The 27,815-nt window shown below is 35.4% G+C and overlaps 1 protein-coding gene across 4 annotated transcripts; it reads right to left on the bottom strand.

Moving 5' to 3' along the window:
* Nucleotides 1–6,479: 6,479 nt before the first annotated feature.
* Nucleotides 6,480–27,185, bottom strand: LOC128180718 (uncharacterized). 4 transcript variants are annotated; one of them, XM_052848850.1, is made up of 12 exons: nt 26,820–27,185; nt 16,409–19,301; nt 15,699–15,764; nt 14,898–14,964; nt 13,872–13,979; nt 12,158–12,666; nt 11,926–12,069; nt 10,921–11,087; nt 10,665–10,810; nt 10,075–10,149; nt 8,528–8,660; nt 6,480–8,344 (listed from the first exon to the last, which is right to left on the bottom strand). In XM_052848850.1, the coding sequence occupies exons 2-12, from the start codon at nt 19,259–19,261 to the stop codon at nt 7,621–7,623; spliced, it is 4,992 nt and encodes a 1,663-aa protein (XP_052704810.1). In that variant the 5' UTR covers nt 19,262–19,301; nt 26,820–27,185; the 3' UTR covers nt 6,480–7,620. The 4 variants fall into 4 exon arrangements, with proteins under 4 accessions (XP_052704810.1, XP_052704811.1, XP_052704813.1 ...); XM_052848851.1 differs by lacking the exon at nt 26,820–27,185 and adding an exon at nt 25,875–26,767; XM_052848853.1 differs by lacking the exon at nt 26,820–27,185 and adding an exon at nt 20,498–20,688.
* Nucleotides 27,186–27,815: the final 630 nt, after the last annotated feature.

Raw genomic sequence — 27,815 nt, forward strand, 5'->3', positions numbered from 1 at the left:
GTAAAAGTTAGAGGGAATGTTTTTGTTGGTTTTTTTTGTGTGTTTTGTTCGTTCATTTTCTTTTCTTTTTTGTTATTGTTGTTGGGGTTATTTTCTTTTTAGGAGGGAGGGGGTGTTTTGGGTGGGTTTGTTTGCATTCGATTCTTCTTTAATCGTTTGATCTTCAAATTCCCCATTGCTCCCGTTAGTATAATGATGTAGGATTGTATAGAGAGCCCCTGATCGATGCACGTTGGGTTTCATCTAGCTTGTTACACCTAAGTATTTTCCGCTAGTAACTGCATCTGAACCCCTTTTCTTAATAAATCACTATGTGTATATCGATTTTCTTAAATAATAATCCCTCTAATTGGTTTTAACATCAAAGTTTCTTTTTTACATGATGACATTAGCATGGCATTGCTGGTGTTATTCAGGAAAAAGAAGATACTTCTTCGATGAACTTGAAACCGGCGACCGGCGAACGATACATGTCGAATCACCATTGGTCCTGGCGTTTTGACGGTATTGCTGCAGATATGACAAGGTTACAAAGAGCGTCGTGATGTAAAATTAGAGATATACGCAAAGGGGAAGCATTGACCGACTATTCAAAAGATGCAAGTAGTGCGCATTTAGAACCCGGATCAATAGAGTATAGACTTCAACGTTCTAAATAAACCCTTTGTAACTGAATCATTATGCTCGGGGGAATACGATGTACTAAGAAATTGCTTTGTGCTTGCTATACAGCCAATTTTATGCTCTATTGTTTTTTTATTATCATAACACGCAGAGAATGCAAATTTCAGTTGATACAACAGTTTAACATGCTTAATGTTGACTTGATAAGCACATTTTTCCGCGGTCAAGTACAAAGAGGCTTGCATCACATTACAACATTAAAATTGCTGAATTACGTAGAAAAATAATTTTCAAACAATTTTTAATCGCATTATTTTGATGAATCCTGTCGGCCAATTTCAATCAAACCTCGCACGATGTACTGATAGAATAAGTGAATGGGAATCAAGTTTATATATATTATGTCACGCTCTTTTGAAAGAAGATTATTTCATGTAACATTTATTTGAAACCAGGATAAATGTCTAAAAAAAAAATCATACTGCGACAGAAATGATGTTATGATTGGATAAGTTAATTTTGAAGAAATGTTATTTGACTTTGACCTTTGGTCTTGAAAATTAGTTCAAGGTTAATTATACAGCTATATAGACACAGACGCTTTATCGCTGAAGTTAAACCCAATTTGGACACGGTGGAATTTTATCCTCCGGACAAGAATTTTACATAGAGTTTTTTTGGACAATGACCTTGAGGAAAGAAAAATATTTTAAGGTCACTGAATATCATTTACCCATGGTACTGTTAAAGTACTGGTTTAAGTTTAGCCTTACAGGGCTAAGGAAGAAAAGAAATTATTTTACACAAAATTTTTTCGACCTTCACTTTTGAAAAGGGAGAACTTGTTCAATGCTTTAATACATCCGCTTTCCGCTGCAACTCTATTGTTAAAAGCTTACCGTCAATAAGATTCCTACACCCCCCCCCTTCCCCACATCCCTCCATTCTAAGCCGTTTGTTTCATATAGCTAGGTCATACATGTATGTCATTCGTTCTCCATGTATTTTAAAGGCATCCCATTCTTAATCTATTCCTTGTGGGTTCCTATGGCAGTGAATTGCATGATAATGATGCTGCAATATGGCTTCAATGGTGAACTGTACTTGCATGCCCTGTCCGCTTCCATCGTCTGTTCCTTATTTCATCATGATCAATCGTGTTTGACACTTCTTTGTTCTTAACCACACCTTTTTGTTGATCCAAAGGGTATAAATTCTGTTTGTTGCTCTCACAACTGTCTTTTTCTTACCTATAAAGTAGCCGAATCTTTACACTGTTGTTGGCCTAAATATTCACTGGTCATATGATAAATAGTTAGTTATGTTTGGTGGTTTTTTATAATTATATTGGAAACGAGTTTTGGTATTCAACTGCGGGTCTTTAGTGCGAAATATTACAATACAACGCGAATTTCCTCCATCCTTGAGCAAAGAAAATCTGCGAAAAAACGTCACAAACATTGATATGAAATGATTATATGTACATGTATATAAGTATGTTTATGTTGCGTTTGTACATAACATCATATGTATTTTTGTATACAAGAGATTTAAATTTGTTTAAATCGAGGAGCATGGACGTATCCACACTGGATGTTTCGATCCAGCACTTTCCTTGAGGACTCTTATTCAATGAGGACCATATGCGCCTCAATGAAAAAATGACAATAACAAACTGTGAACCATCTCAAAAATTCATAAAACGAAAAACAAATTCAAAGCAGAGCAACACGGACCTCCAAATAGATAGAGGTAGGATCATATTAAATCGATGTATATGTAGACAAGGTGGTTGCTATACATGTAACTATTGATAGGTCACGAGGAAAAAAAGCAATTCTTAGAACACAATAGTATAAATCACACTCTCTTTCTTCATCGACTAAAATCACCAAAACTTTACTAGTTTTACTTCCTCGACGTGGTAACTTTTTCAGGCAGTTGGTAGTTTAATTTCAACAGGAAGACTTGATATCCTCGCATGATTTTAATTAATTTCTCATTCTTCGAAAGAACCAATTTAGAATGTTTCGAGGCAACTTTTTTGCGATTAATGAATTTAATATTCAGTGTGTTGATCTAAAATTAGACGCATCGAAATGAGACCACAATGATCACCTGTCACAGATGGATTTTTTCTACAAATGGAAGTGTTTCGTTTGGAAAACAATTAAATCGTTGAGTATTTTAGTTTCGTAGTAATTGATATTTTAATTTGACGCACAGTTTAATCTGTAATTAAAAAAAAATTGAATTTTTTAAGAAACAGTGAGACATCCTGAAACATATAAAAATGTGAATTTTTTTTTCCATATTTAATGGTTTCCTTCAAATTTCATTAAATTTGAGAGAGTATATATGGTTAGCTTTGCATACACTTACTGACTGCGGGTCAACTCATAAAACTTTTCTCGTTATCAGAGGATTCAAATTCAACAAAGCTGTTGAAACAAAAATACAATAATACTGAAAATTAACTACATCTACATTCTTTGTCTAAATAAACTCATGAACTAATGAAAGAATTTTTTCAGATTCCAAGAGAAAATATTAAACTTGAGAGTTCAAATTTTTATTCCAAGATGATATTAAATTGCATACTTTGTACTTCACATTGCCTGTGCAAGGGTCTGTCAAATTTACAGAAAGAGTGCAAAAATCATCAAAACAAACCAATATTTAACCTTTATCATTGTGTTTTCGATTTGTCATTGGAAATATGTATAAATCATGACCACAGTTGTCAATAGCATTTGAAGTACCTAATTTACCGCCGATCACTCAATGTAAGTAATGAATATTTCATGTGCCGAAACAACAATTAGATCCATTTGATATGGTCTTATCGGTTTGTCAGAGTCAACATTTATTAATTCATAGCAATCTTTTAACATCCACTTTATGGGTGTTGTTATGCATGCAGTTTTAAAATGTTTTCTTTCAATACACGAATTCGGCAAGGAAAACGGTTAAGAGTAATTAGTGGCATGTTATAAATCTTGCATGATTGCGGGGGCCAAACACACCACAGACACGAGAAAGAATGAAATCGTTTGAATGAAACCACAAGACGGTGTTATAATTAAATGTATGGTTTAAAGCGGCAGGGTTGTTAACATGTATTGCCTACACACAGAATGTACAAAATGTGGACCAATGTCAGTCTATCTACACAGCTCCGCAGGAGACTAATTATCCGCCTGGGGCCATTTATTTAAAAACATAACTACTTTCTTTAATACATTGTAAAATTTGTAATTTATGTAAACAACACATTCATTTTAGACTGTTTAAAATCTCCTTTAGACGAAAAGCTCTGTAAATATTCTAATTTAAAATTAAAAATATTTGATTTGTTGTTTTTTACCTAATATTGTTTATGGTAAAAAAAAACAACCATCATGTTTAAAATATAAGGCAGACCAGAACATTTAGCCTCCTTAACATTTAACAGACGAAGGAACATTTCAGATGTCAACCTGATCTAACTAAAAAGTGCAATTTGATCGCATATGAATAAAAGACTGAATCGCCGAAGCTCAATTTAAATAAACCTACATAAATAAGAAATACGTAAAATCCCATTCCAAAGTATGCTTTTACTTAAAATTAAAAATTTATGATAGAATGTTGATATTGCTATATAAAGCCTTGAGTTGCTTCGTTGGTTTTATTCATAGCCATACATGTACTTTTCAATTTTATTTTATTTTTTTATTGCGTGAATTAGCATGGGTTTCGAACGACGAAGTTAAAGCAACATTGAACACAATAGACAGCACGGACTGACGACATACCTTTTGGTAGTTGTTCCGTCTGCGTAACTCCTGTTCGTAAAAATACATGTAGTATCATTTGCATGGTCTTTTTACTTATTTTACGTGAATATCATTAGAGAAGTACCGGTAATTACATTGTAGATAAACAGTGATATGCATTAGATGGTGCTCATACGCAACATATGATGAAGGCAGCAATCTTTACCGAAAAAAAAATACGCAGGTAATGTATTTTTAAAGCGCTAGACATAGCTCAGCGCTTTATTGTCGTTTAACTTCTACTTCCGGTGCATCGAATAACCGCCCTTTATGAGCAGAAGTATACATCATTTAAACTGGTTAGGGACCAGTTTCAGGGGTTTATGCACATAACTGCACGGGCTATTGTGAATTTAATGTACGGGGCTTACATACATCATTGCAGGGACTGCCATGCAGTATGAGGAAATGTAGTGTGAATACAGAAGCTGAAATATTATATACATAGTTATATCTGTTATATACATACAGAAGCTGGGTTATAGCGCTTTTCAGTACTATCAGTACTTTGATTCTTTCAATGGCCGCTATCTTTTTATACTCTGAACTACCAAAGGAAACATTTTATTTCAGTCAGCTGATTTGTTGCGGGGAATCACTTACATAAACCATTTGCATAAAAATCTCAACAAACAAGATTTATGACTTTGCACACCGTGTAAATATTTGGGGTGATATATTGCCATACAGAAATACCTATAATTAATTGTGTATTTAAAACATTGCATGTAATTAACATATCTAACATGGCTAACGTTCCAGAAAGATGCAAAACATGTGTCATACTTATGTAATCGTTTAAGGTGCATGGATTGGTGTTAATCATGTATCTGTTTGTTAGTTTTCTCATATTTTAAAAGTACTTTTTGTGTGTCTTACATTACACTTACATGTAACTGTTAAACATTTAAAAGGTATTTCCTCCTGTACTATGACTTCATATGATTTATCTTCCACTCTTTGTGCCTGATGAAAGTGGAGCCATTATATCGCCCTGATGTCACGACTTTAACACAATCTTGATCATGTATTCCAAACTGAATGCGAAATAATTGCAAATGCCAGTCATTCAGTTCTTTGTGAAATTGCTTTTGTAACAAAATCCATCGATACTATTTAAAGAGTTTCACGAACTCATGTTTAATTCAAGAACTTTTTTAATACATAAAAATACAAGCGCAAATAGCGCGATGTTTTTTTAACAAATAGATCTGTAATATTTTGTGTTATAAGTCATTGCGAGCTTTTCGGTAGCCTGCTTTCTTTAGCTATTTCAGAACCGCGCCTCTTTCGTTCAAAAACTCTTTCAAGTCCCTTTGATTAAACTCAGAATTGTCACCTTTTTATTTTTTACGTTGCATTTTTAAAAAGATATATAGGCCATACTTATATTGATTTCTTTACCGAGATCTATTTATTACGTAATCCCAGATTTTGAGATAAACACGTGTAAAGACACGTGTGTCAAGATGATCAGGTGACAGATACAGTGCAACACGATACCACAGATTGACGAGGGTTGCTCTAATGGCTTTCGACACGCATCTTTTTTAAAAACAGATGGGGATTGATTTTATGATGTTTTCGATTTTGTCGACTGGCAACATATATAGCAGAGTATTTCTATATATGGAAGTGGTTGGTCTTATTATATCCGCGTTATCAATGCTTATTGGTAATTTTGGCGTAATTTCCGATACTGGAACATCAACATTGTACTAGAACTACCTCAGAAAAGTGCATCATTATATCCCCAAGTCAGACAAAACAAACACTATAGCTAGATTCCCACTGTAGGAAACTATATTGTACATGTGGTTTTGTATACTAATGAAATAACTGTGTTTTTCTGCATGTTGCTATCACGGTTTGCAGGTAAATACTTCATTATTCATACTTGCCAACGAAATATTTAAAAAAAATGTATTCAAAAAGAAAAAAAAACCTTTGCATTCCGATCCGTATCAGATATTCTCGGCCTAATTCCAAGAATATATGTTTCACGTAAAAAGAAAAAAAATAAGAAGGAAAACCACAAGCCATTAATCATTTAATAGAGAATTTCACAATACTTTAAAATCGACTGGAATTTCAGAAGGAACAATATTTAATGAACCAATTAGATTCTGTCATACGAACATGTTCAGATTATTTCAGGAACACAAAAAGGTCATGTATTTATTTGTAACACATGATTTTCTATATATTCAGGTACATGAAGCGTTTGAACAAAACTTAAAAGTGATTAAAAATTCTGAAAATTATACATGTACATCGCTGTTAAAAATCCCAACTTTGTTGGTCTTGATTAAAAACTAGGTAATATACAAATGGAATAGGAAATTCACATTTTTGAAATGTGAAGGTACTATATCAGTTTAAATGTTACTCATATAAGAGATCTCTGACTTCATAAGAACCCGTTTCAAACCACACGCATTTAACATCAGTAATATAACCAACAGTTTCAATGACTAAAATTGTTAAAATTAATAAAAATTTGTTAACAATTGGAACAATTAATGATTATTGATAAACTATTTGAAATCCAACAAATAAAAAAATGAAACATGTCAAATTCAACACACAAAGTCTAACTGTAAAACAATTCAGTCGTTGTAAAAATACTGTTTAGTCTTTAAAAATTACAAGAATAAAAACGAATCACCATTGCCATTTATACTTCTTGAATAAAATCTTTTAGATAACTTCTTCCGAGAACCTAGGCATGCTATTTTTACTTATAAGATGTAACGTTATATTCGCACTGTAAAGTTTGTATCATATTCAATCAATTCAAATCAACATAATCTGAAATTCGTCAAAATGCAACAACAAGGATACAGATACATGAAAGACCAAAGAAAGAACAAACAACAAAGCACCAAAATTCTGACCAATGAAAACATGATACAATGTCACGTGATCGATAAAACGTATGATTATGTCATGCATAATCTTGACTTATGTTCCCATAGCACCCAACAAATTTGATGAAATTTTAAAAAAAATTCTATGACCACGCCGTCACTTTAGAAGTTATGACGCAATTTAATGTCCTTTGGACAACACTATATGCCCTCACTGGCTCCTAATGATAGACGAAATATTGTAATTACAAATTTGTATATATCGTTTGTCATACAATAGTTTCACTACACACACTCCGAAGCTTCCATCACATCTTACGTTTCATCTTTGATGCAGAGGACTTGGAAACCAATTCGATATTGTCGTGACGATATTTGACAACATTGAGATCAGAACTGGGTTCCCAGGCAGGAAACTCGATATCAGTCGAGTCGTCGTCTGACGTCAGATCAAACACACCGCGGGGCGGTTTTCCGCCCCCATCCGCCGGTCGAACTTTGTCCCTACTTAAACCACTTGTAGAAGGCTTATTGGAAGTACTTTCCTCTGAGAAAGACTTCTTCCAGACCAAATTCTTTGACGCAACTTTTTGTTCACAGTTTTTCAAAGAATATTTTTGTTCAGACAGCTTGTCTTTGAAATTATCTTTCATTGAATGTTTATAGGACTTTGTCGGTGAGTGTTTTTGTTTACTAGGGCTTTGTCTGTAGTTTGATTTATTGTCAAGTGTAGGTCCTTGTGATTCTTTCTGCGTATTTTTCAATGACATTTCTTTACCATCAGATTCAACGGCGTTTGACAATTTCAGACAGATTTGCATGAGATCTTTCACACTTTCTTCCCTAATGGCAGGAAGTTCCGTTACCGTTAACATGGACAACTTTTGAAACAGAAGGGAATTTTCCGTGTTCTGCATTATATCGCTTTTCAATATCTCCCTGATCTTTAGATTTTCGTGGTTTTTTACCACTTCGGACGGCTTTAATCTGTAGAACTCGCAAACATCTCTAACCAACACCAATGATTCAACCCTGCAAGGAAAAAAGGTCAACATGACAAACATTATGAAACTTTTCGAGAGCGGTATCGTATTGGAACAGCTTATTTTAATCAAATTGATGAAACTTAAAATTAATTTCATTTGATATTATTACTTAAATTCGTTCAAATTGCCGATCATTCCTTCGTTAGAAAAAATTAAAATAGCAACACACCTATCACTGTCGCCATTTTGGATTTTGAACACTGGAAAGAGAGGATTTCCGGACTCCGCTATGTATTGTTCTTTGGATTCTATCGGTGGATCATCTGGAATATCAGCAAAGACCTCGGTCTCTGGCAAACAGCCTTGTGAAGAAATAAAAGAATGCTGATATGGAAGTACATGAAATACAATGTAGCTTTCAAAAACTATAAACTAAAAGAAAAATAGGATCAATTAGGCAAAGGCCTTGAATCTTTAGTTAAATATATTCTTATTTCAAAAAACGACATGCCTTAGCTTTAGGCAACAGATTTATATTCCACGCAATAAAGACTTGTCATCAAATGATTTTGACCTTGTACAAATGGTTCTGATTTTCATGAAGTGGAGAATTACTTTCAGGCCGTATGCGGCCTTGGGTGAAGGTCTGAACACTTACTGTAAAAAGTAAAAGTTCTCTGCACATAATTTAGTTTACTTTCAGTGTAATGGTTATCATTATCAATCCACCTTGATAATAGCAATTTTTATTTTGCGTCAAAATTATAAGTTTATTTTGGTGTTTTAATTTGTTATTTCTCCCTAGAGACCCCCCCCCCCCCCCCCAAAAAAAAAGGAAAAATAACTAAAATTGATTAAAACGTGTTGATTACATGTTAGCGTTTCCTAACTAAAAGGTTGGTCAATAAATATAAAAATCCATAAGATGCAATTCATTTTTAAAAAACAAAATATCGATTCCTTCCTGTTAGCAACTATAATGATCAAGTTTCATTGCGAGTAAAATAAATAAGGAAATAAACTAACAATTTTTGCTAATGAAAAATAAATGCTGTGGTATTTTAATTACATAGGAAAAAATTAATTACTTGCAAATAATAAAATCATTAGTGACATGACAGTTTTTCACAAAACAATTGTTAAAAAAACGTGATTTTGAATCTAATGACTCACGATTAAAGTCAAATGTACTTTAAGGGAAAATCTGGGTCAATGAAGCCATATTTGGGTCGAGGAATATGACATTTCAGCACATCATGAATTTTTGAAAATTTGTTGACGTCGTTCCATTCTTTGCAAATGTTTTTGCCTGGAGGAATCGATTTACTAGAAGATTTCTTGAGCGAATTCCTAAACTGCTACACGCATGGCTTTATATTCCGGTGGTTATTAATATATTCATCATATTTTCTCCGTTTCTCTGTTAGCAATTGTCTTAATTAACCGAGCCTTTTAATAGTCGGTGAATTCCCTATGCTTGGAATACATAAACATTAACACAACTGTACTAAACCTAATGTCAAGGGGTGCATTATCTAGCTATTTATTTGAACTCAAACTGCAGTAATAATCCCTTACAACTGCACGCAACGGCCCAATGAAAAAGTACATTCTTATCTGACAAAAAAATCTTTTGAAGTTTGTAGCGGAGGGGATCAATAGACGTGCAAGTCGTGTAGAACATGCTTCAGATTCCGTCATGGAATGGGCCCTTCACAAAACTCACTTCTATCTTTGTTCTAAATAATGAACGTGAAAGTATTTAAATATGTTTACCTGATCTATAGAGACCAAACTCCCACCTGGTCGACACTACACCTTCGGGAAAGCCGTTTAAATCACCTAGGTAACCTACAAGTAAACAATTGTGTTAAGCGACTACAAGTACATGTATCATTTTGTAAGATCATTATTCATACATCAATATTGCATCCACATCTGCATTTCAAAAAAGCTTTGATGTAAACCTTTCTACATGTGTATATGGTGCCAAACATTTCAACATGCCAATGTAAATTGTAAATCAAATGAATTACATGTATCTAAAAAAGAAATCGTCACCTTGAAAATATTTATGAAACGCCTACAAGTGATTTTACAAGATGAGTGAATGCCTGTGGAACTAGCGTGTGATGTTAATGATCCCCCTTTTATAATTTTTTTTTAAAGATGTCTCGTCAGATTTCTCGTAGATTACGATAGTAACCAATTTGTTTCGTTTACATTCTTATCTTGTTGTATGCATGTGCATTTCATAAAAACGCAATTCACGCAGATGAAAAAAAAAGTCAGACATTACTTCCATTGGAGTTTGCATTAAACAATAAAGGAGCGAATTATTTAATAAACACGTTTTGCAACATTACCAGTGATAAGTGATCTCATTTTATCACTGTGTGCGATTTTTTCGGGCGACAGACCACCATATGTCGCCAGAGTTGGATCAGCCCCGTACACAATGAGCAGACGAACCATTTCGATGTTGTCATTTTCAACAGCATCATGAATAGGTCTAAAAATCAACATGTTGACATTTAGTAATTAGTACTATATGTGCCTCAAATATTTAAAAAACTTCTCAAGCAAATTAAATTGGATGTATTACTCTCTAGTTTTCGGTACCTGATGCCATCTTGCGACGCGCAGTTGACATTTGCACCACGTGACAGCAGCAAGCGCGCGATTTCCAGGTTTCCGCTGACGCAGCACTCGTGCAGGGGCGTGTAGCCTGCGTTGTCCTTGGTGTTGACATCAACATCCCCTGACTGGAGGCAGTAAACGACAACATCCTGCAACAACAGTGTATCAACAATGATTGCAAATTTATAGAAATCCTCATCTTGGAAATCCTTTAATGATTTCCATACACATATGATACATTGTATACATGGGACAGTATAGTCATGGCAAACACAATCGTTCAATCTTTAATAAAAATGTACCTTTAGGTGACATGTTATAAAGATATGGAATCGGACTTAAACTCAAACTTTTAGATGCATGATTATTTTTAGACAACAGTGATTGATGAATTTTAAATCCCAGAGCTGTGAACAAAATTACATGATCTAAGTTTGTGTAAACACAGACCATAGTGTTTTCCAAACATAAACGAGTACTTTAATAAGTGAACGTCAAACCGATTTAATTTGACACCTTTAAACTTAATTGATGATTTTTCGTATTCTGGCTTTTTGGATAATTTCAGACCCAAGGCAATATGAGAATAGCATTGCATTCTGCATCAATAAATATACGTTGCTCGAATATATTGCTCCATTTAAAACTGTCATGTTTTAATGTGGCGATGATGAGTGGTTTTAAATCCCTTCTAATATGCTCGATATTTCATCGTTAGAGGCACTTACATCTCAACAAACGAACTGGCAAAGCCCGGTTTTATCGTCTTCGGGTGACGTCAATATAAATGTCCCCTGCACAGTTCCGGATTACAAACTCGTAGGATGTCAATATGTAATGTGATCGTACTTCTGGCGGAGTGATATCTCGTTTTTCAATCATTTTGCAATCTCCCAGCAGGATGTGAAAAAATTAGTTTAGAGGATATTATGTGTTCTCACCCCACGTTTCGGTATATTGCCGAGTCCGGTATTTGACTATACTCACCAGGTGACCAAGCCGGGCCGCCCTGTGCAGCATCGTCTCCCCAGTGTCTTTGCAAACAACCAGTTTCTTGATTTCCTGTGCTGTTTGTGATGAAGTCCCACTGCTCTGGGGCAAATCGCAAGAATCAAATGGCACAAAGTCATCCTACAAATAAAACACCTCATTAAACATTTGTCCGCATATACTAAGAGAGTTAGATTATTCATAAAATTCACTCAAAACAACATCTTACATTATTGGCAAAAACATCGTCCTCAACATCACCATGAAAAGTCAAAGGTATGAAATTCTTCTTTGCAATTATTTGCTTTTTCCGGAACTTTGTCCTTCGCCTGCGACATTTTCCGATTCTCTTCGTACTTGATCTCCTCCGGAATCTGCGCTTCTGTCGAGGACGTATCGGCAAAGTCACATCAACGTTTTCTTCCGGTTGCGCGGATGTGCCATTTTTTTCGTTAACCTCCACTGTCTGACTCGTTTCATCTTTTATATTTGTATTTTCAGACTTGGTCTCTAGAACGTTTTTACTGATGCAGTCTGTCAATGGCACGGAAGCAATTTTCAGTGATATGGAACCATCCGAGCTCCCTTTAGTTTCTTTACTTCTTTCGGTTGCTTTTTGCAAAGCGTCTTTGGCATTTTTTCGCTGCCTTGACTTCTTGTACACACGACGTTTGACGACTTTGATATCCTCCTCCTCCTCCGTTTTAGCATCAGAGTCCGATAAAATTTCATTTTTATCTGCAAAAGTACATTGTATCAAGTTCTTAGCTTGATTTTTTCTCGTAGCAAACTCGATAATTAACAACTAATGGCATTCAAAATGAAGACTTTCAATAAAAGTACACAAAAAAATATTATATAATTGTTTACTTCTTTCTCAATACAATATTACAGTTTGATACAGGAATTATGGGAGCACGGAGATAAGCAAGGCATAACCTTTTCGATTACTTTGCACTCGGTAAAAGAATTGATGAAACCTTCGTGCTCATGATCATGAGCGACTCTTTAAATTTATTGAAAATCCATATTTTAGAACGACCGGAATAGAAACGATTCTAAAGATATCAAATACTGTGTTTAAATGTCCGTGCATTCTATTATAAAAATAAACTGTTTAGAACAAACAATGAAATCATTAATTAATGGGGTTCTTTATCTATAAGCTATTCTACGAATGAAATCGATTTAGGTTTAAAATATATCATATCGTTTCATATTGTCATGAATACTTTAATTTGTCTTTTGTCGGATGCGTCATTTCACAGTTGGCGTTAATTTGAAATAATAACGCGCTATCGATTTCAAATAATTTTTAATATCGCCAGGACTCCAGAAACATCGTGTGATCTATCGTGACATATCAAATAACATTTTAATCATTATCGTGACTACTCAACGTGTCTTCTATCTTTCAACATATGTAATTTCCTGAGTAGTGAGTACCCCCCCCCCCCAACATAAAAACATTTTATAGTAAAAAAGAAGTATAAAGAAGCTGGCAGTTAGCAATTAAACTTTCATTTACGAGTTAGACAACCCTAAAGGACAGGCTCCTGTTTATATATACACACATAGCAAAATGTTAAAGGTAAAAGAAAAATTAACAGATGTATGTACATATGTATTGGATGTATGTGACTTGATTAACATAACATTCCATGTAAATAGCGCTGGGCGAGTTTTTATAGTACTGATTACGAGAAAAATCAATTGAACGGAATTTTTGATGTATTAAATATGATCATTCTTTATTTAAGATACATGCAGTTCCAATGTGGAACTGCATGTTTCTCCAGTGGGAGGAAAACTCTCAAAATTGACCTCAAAGAGAATAAATAAATCGCCTGGAACAAAAAAAGAATCAACCAAACCACAAGGAAGCTTAGCTAAGGACAGCTGATGTACAGTTGTAATCAAAATGAATAAAATTCCAGACTTACAAGTTCTAGTTCGGGTTCGATTGACGAGAACTTCCGGTTTAAAATCGATAAATCCTCGCGCTTTATCCCGACTGTGTCGTCTGCTTTTGATATATAGAGATTGATTTTCTGGGAAAAGAGGAAGAAATTTACAATCAACATGTTTTTTAAGCAACTGAAGACAAAGAAAATACAATAACTCTCTCTCTCCTCTCTCTCTCTCTCATATCTGCGGAACACAAAATTAATGTTTATAATTAACCTACACAAATAAACATATAACAGAGTAGAAGACATAAAATTTCCCTAAAGCAAAAACAAATCTTTCAAAGAAGTATTATTGCAGACCTTGAAATAAATAATTGTGATTAGAGCGCCCAACGAGAACTTATTTTTTTATGTGTCAACCATCATTAAGCTAGCTAAGGATTTCTCGGTCTTTGGCCTTCATCTTGAAGCATTTTAAGGTTGTTGAATATACAAATGAGGGCAAAAGTATTAGTGATATTTGACAACTACAACTGGATAAAATCAGTGGCAAAAAAAAACATAATGTCTACTCGATTAAAATTATGGTACTCCAAAACTAAAAATTGTTTCTATCTATATAACAATTCCAAAACTAATATATATTTTTTCTTTAGAGTTTAATCATACAATCATACCCTTCTTTATATCATTATGATAATAACTACCATTATGCTTCGTTGCATCTAGGCTACATGTAGTGAACACTAACTTAAGTCTACTCGTACAGAGAGCATAAATGTTACATTGAACTCCTCGTCATAACCTTAGCTGCTAGAGTCGTTTGCCATCAGACACCATCACAATAACGGTACAACACAACAAACTGACAGACGAATCCCAATGGGCGCCCAGAGTTCACCACAAACGCCCACTATTATTACAAGGATAAACAACTCTTAGGCCGTAATACCAAACAGGCATTGAACCCTTTCACATCGTTCCATTTCTTTTTTCTTCATTTTTCAAATAAATGTTCATTGTCAGCGTGCGAAAGCTCAATTTTATCATTTTACTTACCCTGAATTCTTTTGTGTCTATGACGATGTTGATGACGTTCCCGCGCACGGCGACGAATGTCGTCTGCCTAAAAGTAAGAAAACTTACATGAGAATACATGTAGTTTGAACATCCATTTATATGATAATTAGTATTATTATACTTTCATGTTAAAAACTGAAATCTGATTGCTTTAGACACAGTTGGGTATCCGTTCTATAACCCTCAGCGTTAGCAACACACCTGGCAACGGGTAACACAACAAATTGTTACATGCGCGTAAATTATGCGCGTACGGTTCGCCGTAGAATTCACTTCATTTCTATATAAAAGCAGTAAAATTTTCTTTAAAAATAAGACATTCAGTATAATAAAATAAATAGTGCCTGTTTGGGAGGGTAACTTGAAATTGACACCCCGAGAATACCATTGTCAACCTTCGCTTCGCGTCGGTTGACAATGGTTTTCTCGGGTGGTCAATTTCAACAGTTACCCTCCTAAACAGGCATTATTTATAAAATACTGCCCACAGACAGCTGACAAACTTTTTATGGTACTAATTATAATAGTATAGATCTCTGATATAGATTTTATAGTGCAAAATGAGGCAGTCAATTGTTAAATCTGCATGTCATCTTTTTAAAATTATTTGTATACCAACAAAACCTTAGCCAAGAGAGCAGTACCGCATACATTGTTATTGGTCTATACTCACTTGAGGAAATAATCGGACTATAAAGACAAATATTTTAAGCGTCAGGTGCCTGTGTACTGCGCATAATGTAGATGTAATTGTTTATTAATCACTAATCAGTTAAATACCTTCTTTTGTGTCTTTGACGGAGGGCCGATTCTATTGAGTATAGGAATCCTATCAGCGGCCGTAACCTAGAATATCAGGAAAGAATTGTTTATAACCCGTACATTAAAACTAGCAAACGTTTGTAAATTTTTTTTTTTAATTTACCAAAAAAATGTAAATCCTTAGAAAATATGCAACATAAATCCCAGCAAAAAAAACCCAGTTGGTTAATAACATGTCAGCTAACAACCCCTCCCCCCCTTCTAAATGAAAAGAAAACGTAGTAAATAATGAGGGCAGGTATTGATCGGAAGGGGTTGAACTTTGAGTATAAGGTCAAAGAACCGGCTACCTGAAGATTGCAGACCATTATTATGATTTAGAAGGGGTTGTTAACCAATAAATTGAAAATGACTCAGCATTTTTTTTTTTTGGCATACAATCTTAATAATATTTGACCTTTGTCTGTGGGGAGTGATGAGGCTATGTTTGCTGCCCGGTTCTATTAAAGTTTGTATTTGAATAAAAAATTGTCCAAACCAATTACAAAAACGCATACGGGTACATGTCCTTACTAGGATGTGAAATTGCATGATTCGTTGCTTCTTCAATCTGAAAATTTATCTTGTTTTTCTTCATGTCTTAAGTGAAATGTTTGGGAACTTATTAATCATTAAAGCTATAAGTTATTATTAAAGATAAATTTTAATTTTAAAAATGACATACTTACCACATCGTGTTTAATTCGTCTGCTTGAACTTGACTCCTGAATCAAAGATTTATGGCGTCTCTCTACTTTTAGAGGTTTGTAATTCCGATCACAACTAGCAGTAGATTTGATTAGGCAGTCGGAGTCCGACAATCGTCTGCTTTTTACTAGTGGTTCCTCGTCCTCATATTTAATCTTGTCGAGTAAAGATTTGTTCTCTGCTGATAAAATGAGTGGGGTGTCGTTGCTCTCATTCAGATAAGTTTTGATTGACGAAGTAATGTGTTTGTCGAATGTTTCGTCGAGTTTTCGTTTCTGGCCGATACTTTGATCAGATGAGCAAGGAGCAGTCTCCTTTTGTCCTTCTAAAGAATTTTCGTGAATCATAGGAGCAACGTTTGCGATTGGAATTTTTTTGTAATGTAGGAAAGGTCGTTTCGCAAAGACGCTGTTGTCCTGGATTGAAACTTCGTGTTGGATTTCTCCAGAATCGTCATCTTCCTCCTCGTCTTCCACCACAGGCTGTGGCTTTCTAGGAAGGGAAGACAGGAGTCGTGGTCTTTTGTCCTGATAGTAGGAAATGGAGGGACCCGTCCGTAAAATGGCGTCCTGTTTATCGGAACCATCAATATGAAGAGTCGGGGGTTCTGTCCCTTGATGAGACAAAGAAGGCTGGAGTTTTTGCTGGGGACTCAACGTCGGCATTTTGGGGGACTCTGGACCAACAGGGGATGTAGTTTGAGATCTTTTGAGATCAGGATTGGAAAAGATAACTGTTTTGGGTTTCTCCATATTGCTGACTATTTTACGAAGATCTTCGTCTCTATTGACGGCGTTCATAATCAACTGCTTTTTGGAGAACGGTCTTGGCTTACTCTCTGGCTTTTCTTCTGGTTTACATCTGGTCGAAGCGTTCGGTATTGAGATGGAAAGGGGTGACGACAGACGCTCGACGACCGCTTCTGGTTGAGACACAGGTGATGAAGTCTTTGTACCTTCACGCGGTACTTTGACTCCATCGTCAAACTTTCTTGCACTGGGTAAAGGGGATTCCCCTTGTTTGATGAGTCCTCTAAAAAGTTGTGTCACTAACCTATTGTCATTCAAAGAGTCGTCCTGTTCTTTCTTTTTACGTTTTTCTTGTTCTGCCAAAGTTTGTTTCTGAATTTGCAATTGTTTTGAATACACGTCCAAAACTGATGTTTTCTGACTAGAAATTAAAACATCGTGTCCATCGCAAGATTTATAACATTCGCTGCTATGTTTATTAATATTTACTGGAGATGAAAACTGTTTTTTAGTGTCTCGAAAAGTGGACGGGTCTTGTACTCCATTTATACAATGTGCACCACTTGTCCCCTTAATTATTGACCTTTCTGACTGTTGGGACATCTTAGTGGAATGAGTTTCTTTAGGTAACGGCGTCCCAGAGACTCGAGTATGTTTGACTGGACGAGGACGACTAGACGCCATTAATTCTCCTTTGTGTGGAGTAGAGGAATGTACAATATGTGGAGATGGACTATGGTATTGCGGTCTCTGTTCCAAGTGAGCAGGCACATCACTACCGAACGGATGTTTGTACACTCCGCTTGCTGACACAGGGCTCATGTGTTCTTGTTTCATGTTATATGCTGGTATCATGCCTCTCTGTTTTACAATGCTAGCTTTGGGATTTTCCACACTCAGATGCGGTTGGGCCGATTCAGCAATCAAGTGTTGCTGCGCTGTATCAGAGTATCCTCCTTTCCACATGTGCTGAGTATACTTAACATCGTTGCTCGTCGACAGCTTCTGTGAATAAGCCTGCGCAGGCTTTTCTAAGTAAGCACTAGGGTTGGACATTGTGCTTGTTTTAGATATGATTTTGGGCTGTGTTGGTGGCATCGTTTCTTGCATTCTGACTGCTCTTTCTGTCAGAAGACGTTCCTGCTCCATCTGATGTTTCTTTGCAGCGTTTTGTTTCTGAATAGTTTGTAGCATGGCGTAGTATTGTTCATCAGAACTCGGATTTGTTTTGATTCTGTTTGAGTAACGAATGTGTGACGTTCTTCTATAGTGGTCGTGAGGTAATGATTTACTTTGGAGAACCTGCTGATTTTGCCAAGGTGATCCCAAGCTGTGTTTCATCATAGACGAATCAGTTTGGCCAGAGTTTCCGTGCAACATGTCTTGTATTTCTTGGTACCCCGTTGGCAGTTGTTTGTTCTTGTAAGGGATGTCACTATATCCTTGGGGATGATGTCTTTCCTCCATGGCCTGTCTCTTCCTCTCCTCTAAAATACGCCTCTGTCTTTCCTCCATGACCTGACGCTGTCTCTCTTCCATCGCTTGTCTTTGTTCAAGAATCTGTCTGTGACCAAGAACCTGTCTGTGCTCCAAAATTTGTCTTTGTTCAAGGGCTTGTCTTTGTTCCATCGCGTGCCTCTGTTCAAGCATTTGTTGATTACATTCCAAGAGTTTTTTCTGTTCCATGTATTGTCTATGGTACGGCACATGTCTTTCCATTTGTCTTTGTTCAACATAACCGTTTGGTGTTGGTATAACTGGTGGTGTCTGCTGGAATTTCAGTTGCATTTGATTTTGTGTCGTATTTGTAGTAGGCATCTTTCCCAACGAGAACATCTGATGGAGATACATTTCTCTCGACGATTCTGTTAATTCTATCGGGCGTTTGTTTGATTTTACGGATAAATCTAGCGGAATTTCTCCTTCTCGCGGTTTAAGTGAATCACTAACAGGGCCCGAGAGATCCAGTGGGGTAGAGGGAGGGTTTCTTTCTTTGGTCCGTTCTCGGCTGACTGAACTCGCCGTCTGCTCAATTTTGTTACCAGACGCATCTATAATGCTGTCGTCCTGTACTGGCCAATACATTTTGACTGTTACGCTTTCCAATGTATTCCCTCAAGGGTATCTGAAAATCAAAAGATGTGGTGTTAAAGACGGTAGTTCATTCGGTCGGTTATTAAAGATACTGACGCAAAACACCATAATATAGCAATTGTGATCGATATATACACTGTACAAGCCTGCGATATCGTGTATAGCGACTGTTACATTCGGCTAGACCATTAAAAACAGCGTACTAAAATAAAACCCCTTTGCCCAGATTTAGAGTGCACATGGATATACGTAAATGGTAAAATAAATGCCAAACCGTTTAATACTTATTCACATTCGTCAAGAAACTCTGATAAATCGATTACAGTCCTAAAATAGAATTACGTTTCACTAATCTAGCAGACGATCTCGATATACTGTCATCGGCTTTGGTGGGGTCTACCATCCGCATATTGTATGAACCAAACCAGATAGTCCAATAATATCTCGTATTAAAAACCACAAACACACTGTATATATGTAGGTCTATATACTCGAAACGTGACATAATTGTGTTAAAGCTACCTTGGTGTGAGTATTAACAAGCTTAATATAAGGATCTATCCGGTATTATATCCGATATATGAGAAACAATCAAACGGTACGCAATGATAATGAAGCAAAGGCGATCTAAAATTGTCGATTTTTGAACAAGGACAGGACAACGATGATTAAATCTGAATAAAAACCAGAAAACGGCGTGCCTGAAGATTGAAGCCCCTCATTCATAATGCACGATTCCGTAACAACTTCCGCAATGCGATACTGGAATAGCTATACCATCAGGTCGTCTCTCGGCTATGTCGCTTTACAGTTCTCTATGATCGCAATAGCTTTGTCAAGACAAACACGTCACATTAATTAAATGTACACAGAAATAGCTGTAAATAGGTATTAGTTGACATACATTTTTCTACGGCGGAATTTCATGGCTAGCGGTTAAATTAGCGCTGAAGGCTTTTGAACAATCGTGAAGAATCTCATGATCTACGATGCACAAGGTTTACAAAATCTAATGAAGTCGTACGAACAAAAAAACCGAGCAAGTCATCGGCCGAATTCAGAAGGGGTTTTTAATTTCCATGCAAATGGCAATTAAAAATTGCAAATTAGTTTTTAAAAATCTCCCACTCACTTTTGTACAAGGTCAATGTCTGAAAAACAGTCCTTATGCACCCATATTTTACTAGGTATCACGAAAAGAAGATCAATCCGTTAATAACAACCTACCTGTGCACGCTCTAGATCATTTGTATTGGAATTTACGTCCGTACTTTCAGAAAAACCCACTGAAGAACAAAGTCTAGTAAGGGGTCTTTGAACGATATTGATTGTGTTAAGCTTTAGTTTTCCGCTCGTGTGGCAGTGCAGAAGAGGTATAGAAATTAAAACTCTCGTGTCGCGGCTACGAAATCGTTATATATATACATGTACCAACTGCATAATGATTCTAACTTGGCGTCACTGATATCTACTTTAACTTATGGTTGTATGGGACATCTGTTCATATTAATATTGATTAAAGTACATTATCTTTTAAATACTTTCACCGGTTTACAATTTTCAAGTTTTACAATATTTTACCAAAAAATACATTTTTTAAATTCTTTTGAAAAGGTTAAAATTTTAAAATGCTCAGCGGGATTCGAACTCATGACTTACAGATTCGTAGAGAACCATCTAACCCACTGCACCACGCTGTTAGATGACAATATTTGGAAAGAGACATTTATAGAATTATACTTGATTTTACTGTTTATTTTGATTAACAGTACGTCACAACATGGAAGTGTCTCTTACCACCTTATGCTACTTTTGTTTACTGCGTCGTCATTTTAAGAAAATTTGTAAAATTTTCTGTCAAGTGACACACGAAAAGGTCGAATAAACGTAAATAAAAAAGGAATTAGTATATATTCTCAAACGATATCCAATCTTTTGATAGGTCTATACCTATTGGCATGGGTTGGGTTTAACTAAAAAAGCGCACATTTGACTATTACAAAAACCTATTTTACGCACATGAGCTTAAGGTCATGAAACAAATAAACCACATTAATTAACTTATATTGAATTAGTAACAACTCATTCCAAAAAGAAGCAACCATTTCCGCACTGTCATATAATATGTTCGTGACTGTAAAAGTGCACGTTGCACAAATCTCGGCCAGGCAGCAGAGGACAGCTCTGCAATGCTTTCCAATTAGATTGCATGTGATTCCTGATTTTGGTTCGCGACAATTTGACAGTATACTGATGAAGCTGTAAATAAGATTACATAAAGGAGCTAATATAATGGTGCTTTTATGAAACAACAAGAGCCCAACGCACTTAAAAACCGCACTTTAAAAACAAAACAAAACCCTTCGTCTGCTTACTTAAGGAAAATTTGTCGGATCAATTTCCAACGATCCGAAAAAGTACACAAATGTGTCATGTTTTAAAACGTTACTGCTGTAAAAACACAACAGGAATCAATTTTCGAGATTATTTTCGTATATGCAAAAACCTCACTATTACGTATCTTCACGCCTTATTTTTAAATTAGGCGATGCGCCGCAATCACGATCTGTATTACAATGCATAATAACGCTCCCAGAACTCACGGGTTGAAAATCATATCAGCTTACAAAAAGGGCTTTCGAATATTCGAAAACAACAAAAAATAATCTACTGCAGAAAAACCTAACGTAACTATGCAACCTACCTTTTTCTCCATTGTAAAAAAAATTAATTAGTCGACACAAATTTTAAAATAGCAGCGCAACTGAGATGAAGGCAGAAATGGCTTATGGAGTTAGATGTCTCGAGTTTATATAAAGGACTACAGATGACGTGATTCATTAACGCCTTTTGAAAAACAGTCTCCCTGAAAATTACATTTCCCCTGTTTATTATACAGAAGACTTAATTAATTACATCCATTTATATACATATATTGGATAAGATATACATGTATTATGAAAAATAACAGTAAAACAAAATATCAATGTCTCCAAAAAAAGGGGGAGGGGTATATTTTAAAAAGAGCATGTAAATGACACTATACGTTCTCTCTCTCTCTCTCTCTCTCTCTCTCTCTCTCTCTCTCTCTCTCTCTCTCTCTCTCTCTCTCTTGGGATGTTATCGTCTAAAGTTTGGTGGAGGGGGGTTATCGTCTTAGTATTTTGAATTTTGAATGTCTCACTTGATTCTAGCCGACATTCGTAGAGTAATGAAGTTGTAAATGCCGTTGCACCTGTCTAGGTCTGAGTGTAGATATATATAAAGTAATTCAAAAACCAAAAAAAACTACTCTACACTTTTCTTGATGATTTTTTGGAATTAAAAAAATAATAAAAAAGAACTAAATTATACAGCTTAAATGTTTTTTTTGTTTCCTGTGGCCATATCTACATGAAGTCATCGCTCTTCAAAAATGAACTTGAATTGGTTAGTTGGCGTAATGAAGATTTTGCAAAATCTTTATAGTGTACTATATTTTTTCTAATGAAACTACACGCCTACTAGATCTAATATATCACACCAACAGCGGTGAGCTAATCCTTTTTAAAAACGGTTGTACATTTAACTACATGTACGACTTTTATAACAATTCAGTTAAGTTTTAAACAGTTTTTTTCGTAATGAGTTGTGAGTAACAGTTGAATAGCCAACCCCACAGAACAGGTATATATGTAATATTATACGTATTTCAACCGAACAAGCACTGAACTTGGTGCATTATACTGCTTCGCCTTGTAATACGACTTTTTTTATTTTATTTAACCTGCTGGCGTCCTATATGAAAATAAATCTTTTTCAGATATATTCAGACATAATGCACAAAAATAAAATATGATTATTAATATACATAGCCATGTACGGTAGATCCTATAAAGCGTAAATGTATTGATAAATGATCCACTCCTTCAGGCTGGTTTGTGGTGCAGACAGGACAAACACCTGTGATTTTGATTGGTTCCAACCAGTATGATCGGTGGGTAAATGACACGTGTGCGTTCAATTAGTTGCATTTCGTCTTATTGATCAGGTTTTTTTTCATATTCCGGGAGTACGTATCTTCTATCATTCTTACAGAGTATAAAAAACCACAATACATCGATACATGTAAAAAGTTTGCGATTATTCGTCGATGATCAATTTTGAATGTTATTTTCAACCAATATTAAAATAATTCATAAAATAATAATAAGATTTTGACAATTTATAAAATAATGCGGTTTGGGGGAGGGGGGTAGGAGTTCGGGGGGGGGGGGGGGGGGTCCGGGGGGGGGATGATTGTATACCATATAAAATCTTCCTGCGCTATAATCAATATGTTGGTCAAGATTACAATCGTATGTGCACTTTATGTCTGACATGGAATATGGGAGTGTCGCGTGATAAATCAAAATCTTGTTTCATGAACATTTAGATAAAGCGCCTTTTTCTCCTTTCTTCATCTAAAAATAAACATTATTATTGAATAACAATTGCTTGTTTCCACCATTTTTGATCAGAATTTATTAAGGATTGTGATACAGTGTACCCTATACTCATTACTTTAATTCATCACGATCTGACATGGCGATAACTGCTAGATCGTATTTTTCTAACACAACTTTTCACTTCCTGTGAATGTTTTGGGAAATTGGTCGATAGGGGAATAGTTTAAACTACATGTACATGAATTTTAAAACTTTTATGCAACATATGTCATACACTGTATGCCTAGGCTAGCGATCAAAAGCGACAAAAAACGTTTCAGTAAACATATACATGTATGTATATGCCTGTATTTTTCCGAAAAATCCCTAAATTACATACCATATAATGTCCTATAATTGATGGAATTATCATCATGTAAAGACACTGTGTCGATGTCCGTGGGGGGGGGGGGGGGGGTTCTGATTGGAAACCATGTAAATGAATGTCATCTATTCTGACCAAATATTCATGTCATACAGATCGATTGGCAACAGGCATTCACAGTAGAAATATTTGAATTACGTGTCTTAAATCTTAAATCGGGTCATAGTGACCGTCATACCATTTGAAGCATTAAATGTTAGTAAAATATTTGACCGTATTTCAGTCAGTACTCAAGACTACTGACTAAGTAGTCATTGATAAATGTACAGGTATTAACGAAGCTCATAATCCATTGACCGACATGTACTTAAAACCATGCAGTCCATACAGTGTCACTAAGAGTAGAGATTTCCAGAGGCAGAAAAAGAAATCCTTCAGTTCAAAATTAAGATATAAAAATATCCATCCCTTCGATTATCGAATATTTTGAGAATATAGGTATTTGAGAGAGAGAGAGAGAGAGAGAGAGAGAGAGAGAGAGAGAGAGAGAGAGAAATAGAGAGAGAGAGAGAGAGAGAGAGAGAGAGAGAGAGAGAGAGAGAGAGAGAGAGAGAGAGAGAGAGAGAGAGATTTTGCAGTATACGAAAAGAATGCATAAAATATTTAGCTGTACATTTGATGGTAAATATTGCTGTCTGCTTTAAAGGAAATAAACAGGTACACCATTGCTCCGTTTAGGTTAATAACTGATAAGTCACTAGAAGTAGATTTTGAATAAACACCAATGGTTTACGTACATGTACCCGGTAAAATGTAACAAATATTGCTGCCAGCTGTTGAGTTTCTCGGTCAACAAAAGCGTACGTGCAACAATAATCTTACCGTCTACACGTGTATATATATAAATGTTTTTATAGGTTGATAGTGTATTACACAGAAAAATCCGAGATCCACTTCATATTAATTATATCACGAATTTCTTTTTTGATTTCATGAGTTTCTGTTGGCAGCCAATGTCCTTTATAGATTACATGTATATATTAAAACATATTTTTTTTCCTTCTTAGCGTATATATGTACTATGTACATACATGTGTGATGCGTGACTTTCATCTATATCTATTTTATATTGATTTTGTTATAAATAATACCACCATAACCATTTTTAGTTCCGTAACATAATACATCTATAATTAATAACTAAATAATAGCTATATTTGATGTATCTATATAATTTCATAATGTCTGCTGTGAAACTACATAATATTCATAACAGGGTTCCATAAGCTAACATCTACATGTACATCTAGTATGGTTACATAATAGCAATTCATCTTCCCGTTCGCACCGTCGACATCTTATCCGGGTTCATGACCCGAACTTTTGCCTCGCTCGCTTAACAGACAAATCAAACCCCACCAATCTAATATGCACATGTATAAAAATACGCATCATTTAGTCTATTATTTATATCAAATAGCTTTTATCAATTTTCGTGATATTTTTTATTCCTCGTTTTATGCATTTTCTGATCATGAATATTGTTACACACCCCCCCCCCCCCCCCCCCAATTAAAATTACGTTGTAACTAATTTCCTGTCGAGTGCCGTAGTGAGATTTGTCATGTGTATACACTGCATATTGTTAGGGTTTTTTCCCTTCAAGAGTGAAGAGAGAAAGATGAAGACTTGTACAGTCACTTACAATACATTTGTGAGTGTGTATACTGTTTTTCGTGTACTTGTGTATGCATGTGTATTATTCCTCCGATTCTTTCCTCACTTATTAGTTAAATAGTTAAAAGATGGTTACCTGTTCCGTAGCACGTCGTTATCAAGAATTGTTTTGGCTATATACAGTTGGACAGACCTGATCGTCTGCTCCGGGACAGGTGCCCGTGTCACTGCGGTCATCGACAGACCAGCCAGCACCACGCGTGTATTGTCCTCATTCACTGACGTCCTATCTCACGGGATTAACATGTAAATATCTCAGGCTAAATCCATACTAAGCTCCTTCGATGAAGGTGAAATTTGACTCCACGTACCCAAATAGGATTTAACTGATAGCTTTTGGTGGTTAACTTGTTTTGACGACTGGTGGTGAAAAAGAAACGATTCTAACGCGACGATATGAATACAGATCCAAACGTAGTGTATAAAAGGCTGGCCATGTTTGCTGGTTAGATTACATCATTTACATAAATACTGTGGTTTCAAATAATTTCTGTTTCGTGTAATACAATCACTGACTTATTTCATTCCAGATACTGATAGCCCATTTAGTGTAAAGTTTCCTCAAATACGCGTGATTTTTTAATACCTTGAATTACTTCCTTCCTCGTTTGAGTAAAATATATTTATCACATATATTGGCTAACACAATTTTCTAAAATGATTAAATAACAATGTGTACACGTACATTACTTATTTTCGGCATACATGTTCTACTTACGAAAACACGGTAAATAAAAACAAATCTCTATAGGCCTTTTGTTCGATATTAACAATTAGTTGATCTTGACACGCTCCCCTAAAAAACCGTTATATATACGAATAAAATATTAATATGATTTTGTATACTTTGTCAATGGAAAAACACATTATCTTATAGAGAAGTAATGATTACCCGTCCAAAGTATCAAAGCTCTGAGTGCAATCATGTATACACTGCTCCCTCTAATACACAACAGGATATCAAAAGTCGATACCCCAGACACACATTTGTAAACACATTCTTCACACCGATAATACATACCTAGAACAATTCTTTGATATCTTCCGAAGTAATTAATTCCATCATTCGATATATGATCAAGTCTAATTGTTTCTATCGGCCACCATTGTTCACACGTGAGCTTGAACGATTTCTACGTTGGGAATTCACCACAGTCCTGACCCCATTTTTTGCGATCGTGTGGTGTTTATGTATATTCTGAAAAACGTGGCCGAAATACAAAGGTTGGTAGCGAATATATCTAGTAAGCATCCATGATCTAAAACAGACAGCATTTTATCTGTACACCATACTTCTCACATACTGCACGTCAGTTAAAAAATCCATCAGTTGGGAAGGAAAAACTACGAATATGCAAACAAATCGGGGAATTGTGCTGACGTCACGCATTCAACTAAGGCGAAGGTCGTTGGCTTGCCGTAGCGTAAAGATTATTTTAGTTCACAACACAGATATGGGACCGATTTTAACGGAAGTTTGCTTTTATGATAGGGGATGGGGGGAGGTTTGCATGTATGTGCACGTGTCACTTGATGTAGTTTAAAGTTTAAAGACTCGTGTATTTCAGTTATTTGCGTCTTTGATTTCACTGTCACGATCCCTTTTTTTATCGCTCATAATCAATTCATTTGTGTACATTCGCCTATATTAGACCAGTATTGTGTACATTATACATACGACAACGCTAAATACACGTATCTAATTTAGCGGTTAAAATTAAATATTGACTGCATGATGCCATTTTTTATTTATTTTTTTTCTATCATATATGGTGAATTGGTTCCAGAAAATGATTGTACCTAACATGATGTTTAACATGAACTCAAAACCTGCATGCTCTCTTATTTTATTTTTTTAAAAATACATGTATGAGAATACTACCTGATTTGATTCAAAGTAACTCGTTCATGTATTAATTAACAAAGTCACTGCGACGTACTTAAAGAAGAAAAGAAATAAAAAAAAAACAACGGAAAAATATCGAAGAATTCTGCCCAGACATCGAGAATGCATTTC

The sequence above is a fragment of the Crassostrea angulata genome, chromosome 4, assembly GCF_025612915.1.
Source record: "Crassostrea angulata isolate pt1a10 chromosome 4, ASM2561291v2, whole genome shotgun sequence".
Classification (NCBI taxonomy): Eukaryota; Metazoa; Mollusca; class Bivalvia; order Ostreida; family Ostreidae; genus Magallana; species Magallana angulata.